Source organism: Chiloscyllium punctatum, chromosome 2, assembly GCF_047496795.1.
Source record: "Chiloscyllium punctatum isolate Juve2018m chromosome 2, sChiPun1.3, whole genome shotgun sequence".
Taxonomy (NCBI): domain Eukaryota; kingdom Metazoa; phylum Chordata; class Chondrichthyes; order Orectolobiformes; family Hemiscylliidae; genus Chiloscyllium; species Chiloscyllium punctatum.
Genome location: NC_092740.1, coordinates 104,393,974 through 104,413,045, shown reverse-complemented (window position 1 = coordinate 104,413,045; position 19,072 = coordinate 104,393,974). Strand labels below are relative to the sequence as shown.

General features: G+C 43.7%; 1 protein-coding gene across 1 annotated transcript in view; it reads left to right on the top strand.

The window, feature by feature from the left end:
* The first annotated feature begins 2,176 nt into the window (after positions 1-2,176).
* The window catches only part of LOC140487271 (SH2 domain-containing adapter protein F-like), a 225,309-nt gene continuing 208,413 nt past the window's right edge, over positions 2,177-19,072 (top strand). The window contains exon 1 of the mRNA XM_072586889.1: positions 2,177-2,725. Coding sequence (XP_072442990.1) covers positions 2,225-2,725 — 501 coding nt within the window. The 5' untranslated portion in view covers positions 2,177-2,224. The remainder of the gene's footprint in view (positions 2,726-19,072) is intronic.

Sequence of the window (19,072 nt, the reverse complement as noted above, 5' to 3'; positions counted from 1 at the left end):
GTATGGCGACCAAAACTGCACACAATTCTCCAGATGCAGTCTTATACAACTGCAACATGACCTCAGGACTCCAGAACTCAATTCCTCTACCAATAAAAGCCAGTACGCCATATGCCTTCTTCATAGCACTATTTACTGGGTGGCAAGACCCTTTCCTGCCACTCCAGGAGCTACACAGTATGGGTTTTTTGCAGGAGGCTCATTGTATACTCTTTCCCTGAGGACATGAAATCTGCCTGTTGCCATTGATGTTGAGGCGAGCTACGGATGTCTACATGGCTGCAGTAGGTCACATCACTGAGCTGGAGAGGGGTATACGTTGGGGAGTGGAGCTTTACTTCTCCTCCACTCCCCGAGGATGCGGCAAAGGAAACCCTCTCCACTCCCAGGGCTGTCAATAACTAATGAGGAAACAAGTGCAGAATTCCATCTGTCCATAGCTAACTGGATGCAAAAATAATTTGATTGAACATAGAAGAGTACAACATACAAATGGGCGCTTTCATCAATGATGTTGTGCCTAACATGACACAAATTAAATTAATCTCTTCTGCCCTGCACTTGATCCATATCCCTCCATTCCTTGTATATCCATGTGCTTATCTAAAAATTTGTTTAAACACCCCCATCGTATCTGCCTCCTCACCACTCTGGCAGCTTGTCCCAGACTCCTATCAGTCTGTGTAAAATCTTTGCCCCTCACACCGCCTTTGAACTTTACCTTTCTCACCTTTAATGCATGCACCCTAATTTTAGACATTTCAACTCTGGGGAAAAGATTATGTTTCTTCTCAATCTTCACCGCTCCAGAGAAAATACAGAATTTTTCTAGCCTCCACTTATAGGTCATGCCCTCTAATCCAGGCAGCATTCTTGTAAATATTTTCTGCAGCCTCTCCAAAGCCTCCACATCCTTTCTGTAATGTGGTGACCAGAATTAAATGCAATATTCTAACTGTGGCCCAACCAAAGTCTTATATAGCTGATTCTTGTAATCAATTTGACAACTAATAAAGGCCTTCATTACCACTCTACTGACTTGCATGGCCATTTTCGGGGAGCTATGGACTTGAACCCCAAGATCCCTCTGTATATCAATCTTGTTCATGGTCCTGCCATTAACTGGAAAAGTTTCCTGAACACTTGATTTCCCAAAGTGCAGTACCTCACACTTACATGGATTAAACGCCATCTGCCATTTCTCTGCCCATACCCACAACTGATCCACACTGGATCCTTTGACAACTTTCTATATGATCCACAACTCCACCAATCTTTGTATCATCTGCAAACTTACTAATTTACCCATCTACATTTTTATCCAAATAATTTATATATATCCTAACAGTAGTGCCTGGATCCCTGTCGAACACCACTTGTCACGGACCTCCAGTTTGGAAAAACACCCTTTAACTTCTACCAATTCTGAATCCACATGAGTCACCATGGATCCCATGCACCTTAGGGGAAGAGGGAGAGGTGGAGATGGAGAGGTGGGAGAGGGGAGCGGAGCAGAAATATTGGGCAGCACGGTGGCTCAGCAGTTAGCACTGCTGCCTCACACCACTAGGGTCCCATGTTCAATTCCAGCCTCGGGTGACTGTGTGGAGTTTGCACGTTCTACCTGTGCGGGTTTCCTCCGGGTTTCCTCCGGGTGCTCCAGTTTCCTCCCACAGTCCAAAGCTGTGCCGATCAGGTGATTTTGCCATGCTAAATTGCCCATAGTGATAGGTGCATTAGTCAGAGGGGAATGGGTCTGGGTGGGTTACTCTTCAGAAATTTGGTGTGGACTGGTTAGGCAGAAGGGCCTGTTTCCACACTGTAAGGAATCTAATCTAATCCTGAATATAGAACAGAGTTGCTGGAGAGAAAGAGGAAGATAATGTTGTGCGAAAGGACAAAGGGGACCCGGTTTTGGGGGGTAATCAGTGTTGAAGGGGTGAAGAGAACTGGATGGTTGGAGGAGGGATGGGGTGTCCAATTTGAATGGGAACCTTGAAGAAAAGAGCGCTAAATTGGAAGAGGGTTAATCACGTTGGGTGAGGAAGTGAGTGATTGGGACAATGTGGGAGTAGGACATCATTTGGGTGCAAAGAGGCTGGGAGTGAGGATGTCAATGTTAGGAAGTCAAGGGGAGGGGAGAGGAGGAGCCTCGCTGCTTGCGGAGCGGACGAGAGGTGAGGCGACGGTGCGTCACTCGGATTGCAGTGGCGGAGTTGAGGGAATGGCTGTGGCCAAGTGGCTCCGGGAGTACCTGAACTGGGGCAGGCACAAGGGGCGTAACTCTCCTCGGGCGGTGAAGTCGGAGCCTGGGGGCCGGGAAGGGGTCAGCGGGACTCCAGCTCGGGCTGACACCGAGCTCATGCTCAGAGCTTACCGGCTGCAGAAAGAGCAAGACTTTGAGGATCCTTACGGCGGGCGGCAGGCGTTCAGCCTGCGGAGTGTAAGGGCTGCCTGGCACAGCCAACTGCCCGAAGAGCCGCCCTTGTACCGCAGCAACAGTGAGAGAGCTAAAACTGGCAACTGCAACTCCGCAAAACATCGGCTGATTAAAGTGGACCCTCCCTCCCCGGCACACAGCGAAACCACGAGCTGGAGCCACAGCAGTAACTGCAAGAAAGTGCAAAAACCCCAGCACAACGACGTCAAGAAAGTACAGAAAGCCCAGCACAACGACGTCAAGAAAGTACAGAAAGCCCAGCACAACGACCTCCAGAAAGACACGGTGAGTCACACTTCGCAGTTTGTTAGCTGCTGTCCTGTGGACTCGATTGTGACACAGTTAATTTCACTACTTTTCTCCCCTTAATGTCAGCACATTCTTACATATGTCGGCCACGTATTCTCCACCTCCGAAATGCTTTTCATAATATTTGTAAACAAAAACATTTAACTTGAATGTTACGGCACTTTTCGGAATTCTTCATTCGATTGTAATATTTGCAAGTACTTTTCAAACATAGAGGTCTACCTTCATTAGGCACCAATAATTCTGGACTGAGCCGGGCCGTTGTCTTCCTACAAATCCTTGATGAAACAGTGAATCATTTTTGGAGCTGACATTTCACTTTGGCAGGGTGTGAACGACTTTTGTGCCAGTTGTTCCCCACCCCCTCAATTTTTCCATGTGATATTGAGCAAAAATTTTGAAACGTAGAGTGATTGATTTCCATTACGGATTGGTGCAGCAAAAATATCAATTGGAAGGATAGGGTTATACGACCACAAGTCATAGGAGCAGTAATAGGCCATTCAGCCCATCGAGTCTGCTCTCCTATTCAATCATGCCTGATAGGTTTCTAAACCACATTCTCCTGTGCTGTCCCTGTAACCCTTGATACTTAAGAACCTATTTAACTCAGTCTTAAATATACTCAATGACCTGACCTCCACAGTCTTCTGTGGCAATGAATTGGTTCACCATTTTCTTGCTGAAGATGTTTCTCATTATCTCTGTTCTAAAAGACCTTCCCTTTACCTGAAGTCTGTGCCCTCCAGATCTTAGTCTCACCTTCCAATGGAAACACCTTCCCAACATCTACTTTATCTCAGCCATTCAGTATTCTGCATGTTGCAATTAGAACCCCCCCCCCCCCCCCAATCCTTCTAAACTCCAGAGAGTACAGACCCAGAGTCCTTAAAAGTTCCTCAACATTAAACTTTTCATTCCTGGGACCATTCTCGTGAACCTCCTCTGAACATGCTCCAAGGCCAGTACTACTTTCCTGAGATATGAGGACCAAACTGCACACAGTGTGTCAAATGTGGTCTGACCAGAGCCTTTTAGAGCTTAGAAGTACAACCCTGCTTTTATACTCAAGTCCTCTCAAAATAAATATCATTGTTGCATTTGCCTTACTAACTACTAACCCAACCTGCAAGTTTATCTTGAGAGAATCCTGGATTAGAACTCCCAAGTCTCTTAACACTTCAGACTCCTGAATTTTCCTTCCACTTAGAAAGTAGCCATGCCTTTATTCTTATTCCTAAAGTGCATGACCCCACATTGTACTCCATCTGCCATTTTTCCCCACTCTCCTAATCTGTCCAGATCTTTCTGCAGCGTCCCTGTCCACTCAATGCTACCTGTCCCTCTACCTATTTTCATATAGTCTGCAAACTTAGCCAATATGGCCTCAATTCCTTTATCTAGATCATTAATGTTTAAAGTGAAAAGTTCTGATCAGAATGCTGAGCCTTGTCCTGAGAAGGACCTTTTTATCTCCACTCTCTGCTTTCTGCCAGACAGCCAAGCTTCTATCCAAGCTAGTTCCTTGCCTTGAGTACCATGTGCCCCTTATCTCATGCAATAGCATCCTGTGTGGCACCTTGTCAAAGGCCTTCTTGCGGTACAGGTAGATAACGTCCATTGGCTCTCCTTGGTCTAACCTGCTCATTACTTCCTCAAAGAATTGTAGAAGATGTCAGGCATAACCTCCCCTTGATGAAACCATGCTGACTTTGCCCTATTTAGGGCACATCCTTCACAGTGGATTCCAGGATCTTATCCATGAGCAAGTTTAAGCTAATCAGACTGTAATCTTCTGTCTTTTGCCTTACTCCCTTTTAAACAGGGGTGTTATGTTAGCAATTGTCCAGTCCTTTGGGACCCTCCCTGATACCCACATCCCATGAGAGAATTTTTAAAAATTACTCTGATCAATGAAATGCTGATCAATTATCAGCCCTGTTGGTTTGCTCCCTTCACTCATGCCAATATCTGATTTCCCTTGCAATGTCATTATTACATCTTGCTCTATTGCAACTAGAGGTTTCCTGATAATTTATAAAACATAAGCCAAGATTTCAGTCTGTAAATCAACTGTCCACTGTTGGTATGGAAGGTAACTTATAGACCAATGAGTCTTGCGTCAGTTTTAGAAAAAGTTTTGGAAAGGATTATATGAGATAGGATTTATAATCATCTTGCAGGCAACAATTTGATTGGAAATAGTCAACATGGATTTGTCAAGGTCAGGTCATGTCTCTCAAACCTCATCGAGTTTTTTGAGAAGGTGACGAAGCATGTGGAGGAAGGTAGGGCAGTTGACATGGTGTACACAGACTTCAGTAACCCTTTAAGGTTCCACATGATAGGCTATTGGAGAAAATGTGCAGTTATGGGGTTGAAGGAGATTTAGCAGTTTGGATTAAAAACTGGCTTTTTGTAAGAAGGCAACGAGTGCTGGTTGATGGAAAATATTTAGCCTGGAGTCCTGTTACTAGTGGTGTGCCACAAGGATCTGTTATGGGACCATTGCTGTTTGTCGTTTTTATAAATGACTTGGATACAGGCATAGGTGGATGGGTTAGTAAGTTTGTAGATGATACTAAAGTCAGTGGAGTGGTGGACAATGTGGAAGAATGTTGCAAGGAGACTTGGATAAATTGCAGAATTGAGCTGAAAGGGGCAAATGGAGTTCAATGCAGATAAATGTGAGGTGATTTACTTTGGGAAGAATAACAGGAAGGTAGAATCCTGGATCAATGTAAAGATTCTTTGTCATGTGGATGTGCAGAGGGATCCATGTACATAGATCCCTGAAAGTTGCCACCCAGGCGATAGTGCTGTTAAGAAGGCATACAGTGTGTTAGATTTTCTTGGTAGAGGGATTGAGTTCCGGGGCTGTGATGTCATGCTGCAACTGTACAAAACTCTAGTGTGGACTCACTTGGAGTAGAGTGTGCAGTTCTGGCCACCTCATTACAGGACGGATGTGGAAGCATTGTAAAAGGTACAGAGGAGATTTACCAAGAGGATGCCTGGTTTGGAGCAAGCACTTAGGACAAAAGACTGATGGACTTTGGTCTATTCTCATTGGAGAGAAGAAGGCTAAGAGGGGATTTAATAGAGACATACAAGATGATCAGAGTATTAAATAGGGTGGACAGTGAGAGTCTTTTTCCTAGGGTGACATCTGCTTGTACAAGTGTGCATAGCTGCAAATTGAGGGGTGATAGATTTAAGACAGATGTCAGAGGCAGGTTGTTTACTCAGAGTGGTAAGGGCATGGAATGCCCTGCCTGCCAATGTAGCCAACTCAGCCACATTTAGGGGCATTTAAACAGTCCTTGGATACGCATATGGATGATGATGATGATGGGATAGCGTTGGGTGGTGGGCTTAGATTAGTCCACAGGTCGGCGCAAGGGCCAAAGGGCCTGTTCTGCACTGTATTGTCCTATGTTCTATGTTTAGGTTCTCTTTGATTAGAGATGATCATTGCACTTATATGGTATGAATGTTACTTGCTACTAATCACTCTTGAACATATTCCATGTTTTACTGCAAACAAGCATTCCTTGATTAGCTGTGAAGTTGCCTTTGTCAGTCAAAGCATAGGTTATATGAGTGGGAAGATTATGTTGGCACTGTACAGGATATTAGGCCACAGCAGAATACTGTGTAGTTCTGGTCACCACACTATAGGAAGGATGTTACCACACTGGAGAGGGGTCAGAGAAGATTTATGAGCATGTTGCCTGGGATGGAACATCTTAGCTATGAAGTGAGGCTTAATTAGTAAGGGTAGTTTTGTTTTGGAGCATATAAGGATCTGATAGAGGTGTATAAGATTGTGAGAGGTATGGGAAGAGTGAATAGAAAGCAGCTGTTTTCCTTAGTTGAAGACTCAGTAACCAGGGGCATAAATTTAAGGTGAAAGGCAGGAGGACAAAAAGGTAAGGGACTACACGATGACTTGTATCCTGGGAAGCACTGAGGATCAGAGAGACCTTGATGTGTGCGCACATTGGTCACTTAAGGTATCAAAACAAGTTGGTAAAGTTGTTCAGCAGGCAAGTGCTGAAGGGTATAAGCCCTTCTTAGGGCTTGTACCCCAAACGTCAACACTCCTGCTGCTTGGATGCTGCCTGACATGTTGCGCTTTTCAAGCAACACCCTTCTTGACTCTGACTGTCCTCACTTTCTCCAAGTCGAATACTTGGCTTTCTTAGTTGAGGCACAGTCTTTAAGAACGGGAGGGGGGGGGCGGTGTTTGAGATTCCACTACCCTCAGTACAAAAGATTTTCCTCATATCTCCATTTAAATCATCTGCTCCTTGCCTTAAATCTGTGATCTTTCTTCCCTTGATCAAGTGAAAAATTTTATTCCTATTTATGCCCCTCATAATTTTATATATTTTAAGCATGCTCCCTTTTAATGTCCTCTGCTCTACGCAAAACAACCCTAGTTTGTCCAATCTTTCTTCATAACTGAACCATTACAGCTCAGGCAAAATCCTGGTAAATTTCCTCCACCCCCTTCTCCAGTGCTATCACTATAATGGAAATCCCAGAGCAGCACACCATACTCTAGCAATAGCCTAACCAACATTTTGTTCATTTCCGGCAAAACCTCCCTGCTCTTAAGCTGTATCTTGGCTAATAAAGACGAAAATACCTTAACCATTTTATCCACCTGCCTTAAGAGCTTAAGGGATGGTATACCTGCACATCAAAATCTTCCCATGGTCCACCCATTTGTCACGTATTCGCTGGACTGTTTTGTCCTATTTGTTCGTTTTTTTCCACTTTATAGCTTTTCTTCCAATCCTACAGTGTCATTAAAAGCATTAAAATTAACATTGGGATTCAATCATAAGGGGAATATACAGACATTTCTGTAACCCATAAACAAAACCAGAAAGGTATGTTGTCTCCCTGGTTCTAAGGTCAGGTATATCCCAAAGCATCGGCATAATATTCTAGAGGGTGTGGGTGAACAGCCAGTGGTTGTGGTCCACACTGGTACAATTAACATAGTTAAATGAAAAAAGGATGAGGTCCTACAAACAGAATACAGAGGAACCTCGTATAGTGGAATCACAGGTAGATAGGATAGTGAAGAAGGCGTTTGGTGTGCTTTCGTTTATTGGTCAGAATACTAAGTACAGGAGTTGGGAGGTCATGTTGCGGCTGTACAAGGCATTGATTAGCCCAGTGTTGGAATATTGCGTGCAATTCTGGTCTCCTTCCTAACGGAAAGATGTTGTGAAACTTGAAAGGGTTCAGAAAAGATTTACAAGGATGTTGCCAAGGTTGGAGGATTTGAGCTATTGGGAGAGGCTCAACAGGCTAGGGCTGTTTTCCCTAGAGTGTCGGAGGATGAGGGGTGACCTTATCGAGGTTTACAAAATTATGAAGGGCATAGATAGGATAAATAGGCAAAGACTTTTCCCTGGGGTGGGGGACTCCAGAACGAGAGGGTATAGGTTTAGGGTGAGGGGGGAAAGATATAAAAGAGACCTACAGGGCAACTTTTTCACGCAGAGGGTGTACGTCTTTGGAAAGAGCTGCCAGAGGAAGTGGTGGAGGCTAGTACAATTGCAAAATTTAAAATGCGTCTGTATAGATATATGAATAGGAAGGGTTTGGAGGGATATGGGCCAGTTGCTGGCAGGTGGGACTAGATTGAGTTGGGATATTTGGTCAGCTAGGACGAGTTGGACCAAAGGGTCTGTTTCCATGCTGTACATCTCTGTGAATCTGTGACTCTATTGCTCTATCTGAACGAGATGGGCGGGCACTATTTTGTTTGGTTAATTGATTTTCTTCTGGGGCTTGGAGTGTTCTGTGAAGTCTGCTCCCTGTTCAGGAGGCGAGGCAGCAGCACATTGCATGCGTGACCCCACCACCCACCCCCAACCCCGTCCAACAGCGGCTCCTATCCACTTCCACCCCGCCCGCCCCCAACCCTATCCAACATCCCCGCCCCCCCCCCCCCGCCTGCCCTCCACCAACCCCATCTACATCCCCACCCTACCCCTATGCCACAGCCCCAACCCCACTCCCCTGTCCATTCCCACCCACCATCTGCCCCCCACCCCCCCCACCATGGCAGCCAAAGTGGACACCAACTGTAAGACCGCTGCTGCATTTGGGGTAAGTCATGCGCGCACACCACAGCATTTTGACAGGTTCCACCTCTGCCCTGTACAGGACAATGTTGGAGACATTATCTGGGGAAGGGTGGGGGGGGGGGGGGGGGGGGGAGGTTTAGGGTTCACCTGTGTAGAACTCCAGGGAAAAGGTGGGGGGAGAGAGGGCGGGAGGTGGCTGGACTGTTCAGGATTGTTCTCGGGCGCATTTCAGTGAGCCAAGTTCATTTTTAATCATTGTAACTGTAAACAAGTTTGAAATAGCTGTTTGATGTCATGTTTCTATTAGGACCTTGAGATCCCCTTTGGATAATCTGATATTCGCATAATCGATATTCTGATAATTGAGGTTCCTCTGTTTATGTAGTTAGAAAGTTAATTAAAAATTAGAAAGCCATATGATGATAAGACAATAAGAAATGGGAATGGCTATTCAGTCCCATGCCATTCCATAGGATTATGACTGATCAAGCATTCCTCACATCCAATTTTCCTGCCCTTTTCACTGTAGTCCTTGATTCAACTATCTATATTAGCTTTAAATATATACAAAGATTCTGCCCCACAACTCTTCGTGGCAAGTAATTTCAAAGACTCTGAAGTATCTTAAAGAAATTTCTATTCATCTCATTCTTAATTCTCTGGCAGTCCTTAATTCTGAGACTATGCGTTCTGGTCCTGCAGTCTACCCCCATGAGGGGAAACATCCTCTCAGCATTCTTACCCTGTCAAAGCCCTTAAGAATCCTATGTGTTTCAATGAAATCATCTCTCAGTCTTCTATATTCTAGTGAGTAGAGTCCCAAACTATTTAACCTTTGTCCATGAGATAATCTCTCCACACTGGGGATTATCCTAGTGAACTGCCTCTAATGAAATAATATAATTTCCCTAAATAAGGGGACCAAAACTGCTCTCAGTACTCCCAGATATGGTGTCATTGGTATCTTGTACAGTTGCAAAAGGACCTCCCTACTCTACTCCAACCCTCTTGAATTAAGGGCCAACATTCCATTAACCTTTCTGATTACCTGATGCTTACTTTCTATGTTTTGTGCACAAGTACCCTTGAGTTTCTTGTTGCCACTTCCTGTTGTGTTTTTTTTTAATATCGATCTATTATAAGACTGAGGTATGGGAGCAACATTAGGCCACTCGGCCCATTGAGTTTGTTCAGCCATTTGGTTTTGGCTGATATTTCTCAAACACATTCTCCTGCCTTCTCCCTGTCATCATTCATCCCTTCTTTTGTTTTCCTCTCCAAATGAACAACTTCACATTTTCCATTGGCCAACTGACACACTTTGAATAGTAGTTATGTTAGATTCATGCAGTGCAAAAAAAGGCCTTCAAACTGGATTCTGGAATAGTGGTGCTCGAAGAACACAGCAGTTCAGGCAGCAGTCTGCCTGAACTGCTGTGTTCTTCCAGCACCACTATTCCAGAATCTGGTTTCCAGCATCTGCAGTCATTATTTTTACCTAGTGCAGACTCCATAGGTTGAAGTCAACTATGAAGCCATTTGTATTTCCCCTCTCTGCTTGCCTTTCTGCCTAATTTAGTGTTGACTGCAAATTTGGTTACAGTACATTCATTTCCTCCTTCCACATCATTAATATGCATTGTAAACAGTTGCAGTTCTCACGCTAATCTCTGGAATTCCGATAGTCACTGGTCACCAATCTGAAAATGAATTCCTTATTGCTGTTTCTTCCCCACTCTATGGCCTAACCAACATCTTACACAACTCAAGCATAACCTTCCTGCACTTAAACTCTTTGCATTAACTGATAAAGACATGTATCCCCTATGCTATCTTAAAGAACTAGTGGACATACACAACATTGTCTCTCTGAACCTCAGTGCTTCCCCAGGTCCTACTGTTTCTCATATATTCCCTTGCTTTGTTTGTCTTGCCCAAGTGCATCACCTTACAGTTATCTGCAGTGAGTTCCATTGAGCAATAATTAGTCCACCTGACTATCCTCCTCCAATCTAAAGCTGTCCTCCATACTACTTACCATCCCACCAATTTTTGTCGTCCATAAATTTGCTGATCAACTCTTCCACATTCAACTTTGAATTACTTGTTTAACCCAGAAAAGGAAAGGATCCAGATACTGATCCCTCACTGGACACAGGTTTCCAGACACAGAAACACTACTTTACTATCACCCTTTCCTTCCCCCTCCTAGCCAATTGTGGATACAATTAGCCAAATTCTTTTGGATACTGTGGACTCTTAACTTCACAATCAGTCTCCCATGTGGAATATTATCAAAAGTCCTGCTGACGTACAAGTAGACTACATCAAATGCATTGCCTTCCTCTAAACACCTAACTATCTCTTCAAAAAAGTCAATTGAGATGGTCGTACGCTACTTCCCCTTCACAAAACTATGTTAACTGTTTTGATTAATTTCTATCTCTGCAATTGACAGTTCTGTCTCACAGAATTGCTTCTTTAAATTTCCTTGCCGCTGAAGTTAGACTGGTTGACCTGTAGTTTCCTGCTTTATCCCTTGATCCCTTTTTGAAAACTGTACCTCATTGATTAGATTAGATTAATTAGTGTGGAAACGGGCCCTTTGGCCCAACAAGTCCACACCGACCCGCCGAAGCATATACCACCCAGACCCATACTCCTACATTTACCCCTTCACCTAACACTACAGGCAATTTAGCATGGCCAATTCACCTTACCTGCACATCTTTGGACTGTGGGAGGAAACCGGAGCACCCGGAGGAAACCCATGCAGACGCGGGGAGAATGTTGCAAACTCCACACAGAGAGTCGCCTGACGTGGGAATTGAACCCAGGTCTCTGGCGCTGTGAGGCAGCAGTGCTAACCACTGTGCCACTGTACCGCCCATTGGTTGCCCTCCAGTCATCTAGCACGTGAAAATGTTTGCCAGTATTCCTATTTTCTCCCTTGTTTCACTCGACAACTTGTGATATGTTTCATCTCGCCCTGGAAATTTATCTACTTTAAAGTCCATCAGACCACCCAGAACTTCCTGTGTTTTTTTTTTGTTTTTTTGTGAGAACTTCCTGTGTTCATGCTAATATTTTTAATTGATCACAGATGTTCTCACTGATTTCTGTACCCATGTCATCTTCCCCCTACTGACCAGTATCAACACAAGGTAGTCATATAGAACTTCTATCCTTTAGCACCATTCACAAATTACCTCTGTGGTCCTTAATGGGTCCAATTGTTTCTCTTTGTATATTTATCCTGAATGTACTTGTCAAAAAAAATTAGGATTTTTCTTTATTTTACCTGCCATTCTTTTTGCTCTCCTGGTTTCCTTTTTAAGTTCCCTTTAGGATATTCCATACTTCTCTAGGTATTCTGCTATTTTGAGCCCTTAATACCTGCCATGAGCCTCCATTTTTATCTTTAGCCAATCCTTTGTGCACTCAACATTCAGGGTTCACAAGATTTGTTGGTCCTGTCATTTATTGGAGCATAGGCGGAGGTGAGGACTGCAGATGCTGGAGATCAGAGTCTAAATGAGAGTGGTGCTGGAAAAGCATAGCAGGTCAGGTGGCATCCGAGGAGCTGGAAAATCAATGTTTTGGGCAAAAGCCCTTCTTCAGGAATGAGGCAGGCAGCCTCTGGGGTGGAGAGATAAATGGGAGGGGGGTGGGACTGGGGAGAAAGTAGCTAAGAGTACAGTAGGTGGATTGAGGTGGGGATGGAGATGATTGGTCGGAGAGGAGGGTGGAGTGGATAGGTGGGAAGGAAGATTGGCAGGCAGGATAGGTCATGAGGATGATGCTCAGCTGGCAGGTTGAAACTGGGTTAAGGTGGGCGGAGGGTAAATAAGGAAGCTGGTGAAGTCCACATTGATGCCCTGGCGTTGAAGTGTTCCGAGACATAAGCTGAGGCAGACCTCACTACCAGGGATATATTTCCCTCCCCACCCCCTATCCACTTTCTGCAAAGACTATTCCTCCAAAACTACCTGGTCAGATCCACATGCCCCAACAACCCACCCTCCCCTCCTGGCACCTTACACTGCCACTGCAGGAATTGCAAAACCTCCGCCCACACCTCCCCCCTCACCTCCGTCCAAGGCCCCAAAGGAGTCTTCCACATCCATTAAAGTTTCACCTGCACATCCACCAATGTCATTTATTGTATCCATCGCTCCCGATGCAGTCTCCTTTACATTGGGGAGACTGGACGCCTCCTCGATGAGTGCTTTAGGGAACATCTTGGGGACACCTGCACCAGTCAGCGCCACCGCTCCGTTGCCGAACATTTCAACTCCCCCTCCCACCCTGCTGAGGACATGCAGGTCCTGGTCTGCCTTCACCACCTGACGCCTGGAGGAAGAATGCCTCGTCTTCTGCCTCGGAACACTTCAACCCAGGGCAGCGTTGTGGAACCTCAGTTTCCTCATTTCCCCTCCCCCCACCTTACCCCAGTTTCAACCTGCCAGCTCACCACCATCCTCATGACCTGTCCTACCTTCCAATCTTCCTCCCCACCTATTTGCTCCACCCTCTTCTCTGACCTATCACCTCCATCCACCTATTGTACTCTTAACTACCTTCACCCCAGTCTCTCCACCCCAAAGCCTCCCTGCCTCATTCCTGATGAAGGGCTTTTGCCCGAAATATTGATTGTCCTGCTCCTCGGATGCTGCCTGACCTGCTGTGCTTTTCCAGCACCACTCTAATCTTATTGGAGCATGTTGGCCCTATACTGTTCTGATCTAGACGTACCAAAAGGTATCAACTCTGACCAATTCATATCTAATCTCATTAAAATCAGCCTTCTCCTAATTGAAGACTTTGATTTCACCTCCATCCTTGTCCTTTTCTATCACAGTCTTAAATCCAATGGAGTTATGATTACTGTCTGCAAAATGCTGTCCCTTGATACTTGAACAACTCATTTGCTTTCTTCCTTCATTACCTAATATTAAAATCCAGGGCAGTCCCTTTCTTGTAGGGTTTTCTATGTATCGGCTTAAAAAGCTGAAGTGGATGCACTTTAAGAATTCTGTTCCCTCTAAGCCTTTGACACTGTGGAGTGATATCTATTTGGGATTGGTAGTCACGGTCCAGGGGATGTAACTGACTGGGGCAGGTGTGGGAGTGGTGAGTCGTAGGCTCTGTTTAACAGTGATCCTGGAGTTAGAAAAGGTTTAATATCTGTAAACATTTTGAGTGTCCATGAAGCTTAAATGATTTGGGACCTTCTGAATTCTGATTGTAATGGATATTTTTTGAAGGATTCCAGACACTGATTACCCATCTGAATCTTCAGTTTCCCAGTTTGTTCCAGTAGAATCTGGTTTGTACTGGATTCTGTGATGCACAACCACAGTCTGCTCTGGTCCAGCAACTCTGTGGACATGGAAGTAGCTGGACTAATATGTCATAAATAAACACTTGAATCCCATGCTTTCTTGAATGAAGTTGTTAGTTTTCCAAATGACCTTCTGACAGTAAAGAGAAAAGTAGACCTGAACAGAACTGAAAGCACTGATCTGTTTTAGCTCTACTTTAAAATCAAAATTCCCAAAATGATGATAAACCTTTATCACATTGGTCATATAAAATTTGCAGACATGATATTCACTGTAATTAAATCAAGAGATTAAATGAATGATGTAAAATGACTGCCACAAGAACTCCTTCAAAGTTGCATTTGCAGGTATAATCAGAAAAGGTGACCAGACTTTGCAGGTTGTATCAGAGATCAAGCAAACAGACTGCATTTATTGGAAACTTATGGCTAGAAGCCAAGCAAATGATGCAATGACTTTCATCAGTGCCTGGCGGATGTGACCATCCCATATTGCAACATTCTTTCAGCACAGTAACCTTTACAAGTAACGATCTTATTTGCAGGGCACAAGAAGTGGTATGCAAATTGATCTCATTTTTCAACAACAACTAAAATACACAAACTAGACATGACTGTGATACTTGGATGCATTAATACTTTCACTTGGGTGTGTTTCATCATAAGCTTTGGACTTCTTTAGCAAGAGTGGTAATAAATTATTTTTGAAGTGTTTAGTCTGAGTATGTTATAACTTTCAGATTCCATCAACTATTTTTTTGGAAAGGTGTAGATGTAGAGTTCTATGAAAGTTAATGGGTATGGCTTTTACAATCAATTCTGTAGCGTGTTTTAGTTTCAGAAATGAGCAGGACCAGAACACTGTGTAATTTTATTCCAGTTAAATGGGAGAGGTGGAGGCATAGTGTCACTAGGCTAGCAATCAAGAAACCTAGGCCTTGTGCTCAATTCCCACCATAGCAGATGAAGAAATTTGAATTCAGTAAAATACTCACCTGGCCTTAAATATATTGCCAATTGTTGTAATAATCCAGTTGGTTCACTAATGTTATTGGGGGAAAGAAATCTACCATCCTTACCTGGCCTGGGCTAAATGTAAGTCCAGAACCCCAGCAATGTGAGTGGGTCTTACCTGCCCTCTGGGCAATTACTGATGGGCAGTAAATGCTGGCCTAGCCATGGCTTTCATATTTGTTTTTATTCATTAGAGATGTCATGCAGTAGAGTAATAGAGATGTACAGCACAAAAACAGATCCTTCAGTCCAACTTGTCCATGGCAGCCAGATATTCTGAACTAATCTAGTCCCATTTGCCAGCACTTAGCCCATATCCCTCTGAATCCTTCCTATTTGTTTTCCTATTCATTCCAGTTCATCCAGATGCCTTTTAAATGTTAGAAATGTACCAGCCTCCACTACTTCCTCTGACAGCTCATTTCACCACCCTTTGTGTGGAAAAAGTTGCGCCACGTTCCTTTTAAATTTTTCCCTTTTCATCTTAAACGTATGCTGCCTAGTTCTGGACTTCCCCACCCCAGGGAAAAGACCTCATCTATGTATCCTCATCTATCTATCTATCCATGCCCCTTATGATTTTTTAAATCTCTAAGGTCACTCTCAGCCTCCAAGGCTCAAAACAAAAGAAGAGAAAAGGATGAGGTTTTGAGGAGAGAAAATAGGAATTGGGCAGGTGGTTAAAAAGTAGATTCACGAAGGTAGTAATATCTGGATTACATGCTAGAGAGAATAGGAATAGGAAAATAGAGCAGATGAATGCATGGCTGAGGAGCTGGTGAAGGGGAGAACGGTTCACATTTTTGAATCATGGGAATTTCTTCTGGGGGAGAAGTGACCTGTGTAAGAAGGATGGGTTGCACCTGAATTGGAAGGGGACAAATATACGGCAGGAAGATTTGCTAGAGCCATCCAGAGTGATTAGTGAGAAAGTGATCATTTTGAGACTGTTGTGGTTGGGAAAAGGAGCAAATCAAATAGTCAAGGCAGGCAGGAGCAAAGCAGAGAATGAGATACGATTGATAAAAGTTAGCTGCATTTATTTCGATGCAAAAGATCTGACATGTAAAGCAGATGAACTCCAGGCATGGTTGGGAATGTAGGACTGGGATATCATAGCTACTACAGATATGTGGCTCAGGGATGAACAGTACTGGTAGCTTAATCTTTCAGGGTATAGATGCTATAGGAAGGATAAGAAGGGGAGTAGCCTTCTTGTTGAGGGAAAACATTTCGGCTGTACTTAGGGAGTACATTCAGTGAATGTGGTTGGGTGTACCTGAGAAGTAAGAATGGGATTATCACCTTATTGGGATTGTACTAAAGGCTCCCAGTAGTTAGCTGGAAACTAAGAAGCAAATTTGGTAAATCCTAAGTTATCCCTAAGAATAGTAGAGTGGTAATGGTAGGGATTTTAACTTTCTAAACATAGATTGGGGCTGCCCTAGTGTCAAGGGATCAGATGGAGAGGAATTTAAGTGTGTACAAGAAAATCGTCTTACTCGGATAGACCTACTAGACAAGGTGCAAACTTGAGCTTCTCTTAGGAAATAAGGCAGGGCACGTGATTGTGGTGTCAGTGGGGAAGCACTCTGGGGCAAATGGTCATCATTCCAAACAAAATCAGGAATTGCTGGAAATGTTCAGTGTGGCAGCATCTGTGAAGAGAAATCTGTAATGTTTTTGCTCTGATGACTCTCACAATATAATTTATCATTGTATTGGCTTAAAATAGTTATGGAAAAGGATAAACCTGATCTAAAAATTATAGTTATAAATTGGAGGAAGGCAAATTTTGACTACACAGGGTATTAGGCAAGAACTTTCAAAAGTTTATTGGGAGTGGATATTCATAGGTAATGGGGTGGCTGGAAAGTGTGAAACCTTCAAAAATTAGATAACCAGTCCAGAGACAGTTCTATTTCTATTCGGGTGAAGAGCAAGGTTGGTAGGTGTAGAGAATGCTGGATGACGACAGAAGTTGAGGTTATGTTCAAGAAAAAGAAGTATATGTCCAGTGTAGGCAACAGGGATCAAGCGAATCTCTAGAGAAGTATAAGGGCAGTAGGAGTATACTTAAGAGGTAAGTCAGGAGGGCAAAAAGCCGATGTGTGATAGCTTTGGCAAATACGGTTAAGGAGAATACAAAGGGATTTAACAAATACATTAAGGCCAAAAAGTGTTTTGCACTAGTGTTTAAATTGGAAAAGGCCATGAAAGCTAGAAAACTTGGGGAAATAAATAATAATATCTTGAAAAGTGTCCATATTACAAAAGAAGAGACACTGGGTGTTTTAAAATACATAAAGATGGATAAATCCCTAGGATCAGATCAGGTGTACCCCAAAAGGAAGGTAGGGAATTGATCGCTGAGCCTCTTGCTGAAATATTTGTATCATTGATAGCCACAAGTGAGATGCTGGACATCAGGAGGTTGGCAAATGCGGTGGTAAGGAAAAGGCTGGGAAGTGTGGACTAATGAGCCTGACATCAGTGATGGGCAAGTTGTTGGAGGGGATTTTCAGGGACAGGATTTACATATATTTGGAAAGGCAAGGACTGATTAGGGATAGCCAACATGGCTTTGTGCGTGGCTAATTGTGTGTCTCAAACTGAGTTGAGTTTTTTTTTGAAGAAATGTCGAAGAGGATTAATGAAGGTAGAGTGGTGAACGTTGTCAAAATGCATTTCTGTAAGGCATTTGACAGGGTTCAATATGGCAGACTGATTACAAGGTTAGATCACATGGAATACAGAGAACTCGCCATTTGAATAAAAAATTGGCTCGAAGGTGGGAGACAGTGGTGGTGAAAGGTTGCTTTTCAGACTCATGATCAGCAGTGTGCTGCAATGATTGGTGCTGTATCCACTGTTTTTTGTCATCTGTATAAATGGTTTGGATGAGCGTGTTGGAGGTATGCTTCATAAGTTTGCAGATCGCAACAATTTTGGTGGTGTTGTGGACAGTGACGAAGATTACCTCCAGTAAAACAGGACCTTGATCAGGTGAGCTAATGGATGCAGGAGTGGTGGATGGAGTTTAATTTAGATAAATGTTAGGCACTACATTTTGATAGCACAAATCAGGGCAGGACGTACACATTTAATGGTAACGTTGTGGGAAGTATTGCTAAACAAAGAGACTTTGGAGTGCAGGTCCATAATTCCTTGAAATTGGAATCTCAGATAGAGAGGATCGTGAAAAAGGCGTTTGGTACACTTGCCTTTATTGATCAGTGCATTGAGCATAGGAGTTGGGAGGTCATGCTGCAGCTGTACAAGATATTGGTTAGGCTGGTTGTGGAATATTGTATGCAATTCTGGTCTCCCTGTTATAGGAAGAATGTTGTGAAACTTGGAAGGGTGCAGAAAAGATTTACAAAGATGCTGCCAGGGTTGGAGAATTTGAGCTACAGGGAGAGACTGAATGGGCTGGGGCTGTTTTCTCCAAAGGTTTTGGAGGCTGACAGGTGACCTTTTTGAGGGTCATGGATAGGATGAAAAGTCAAGGTATTTTCCCATGGGTAGGAGACTTTCAAATGGAGAGGGCATAGATTTAAGTAAGTTTTCACACAGGGTTATATGGGAATGGAGGAAGTAGTGGAGGCTAATATAATTACAACATTTAAAAGGCATCAAGATGGATAAATGAACAAGAAGGGTTTAGAGGGATTTGGGCCAATCCACCACTTTTTCTCTAGCAGCTCATTCCATACAAGCACCATGATTTCCATACACGCACCATTGAGACATGATTTCCCATGCACAAAACCATGTTGACTATCACTAATCAATCCTTACCTTTCCAAATACATTCTGGATTAGTGGTGCTGGAAGAGCACAGCAGTTCAG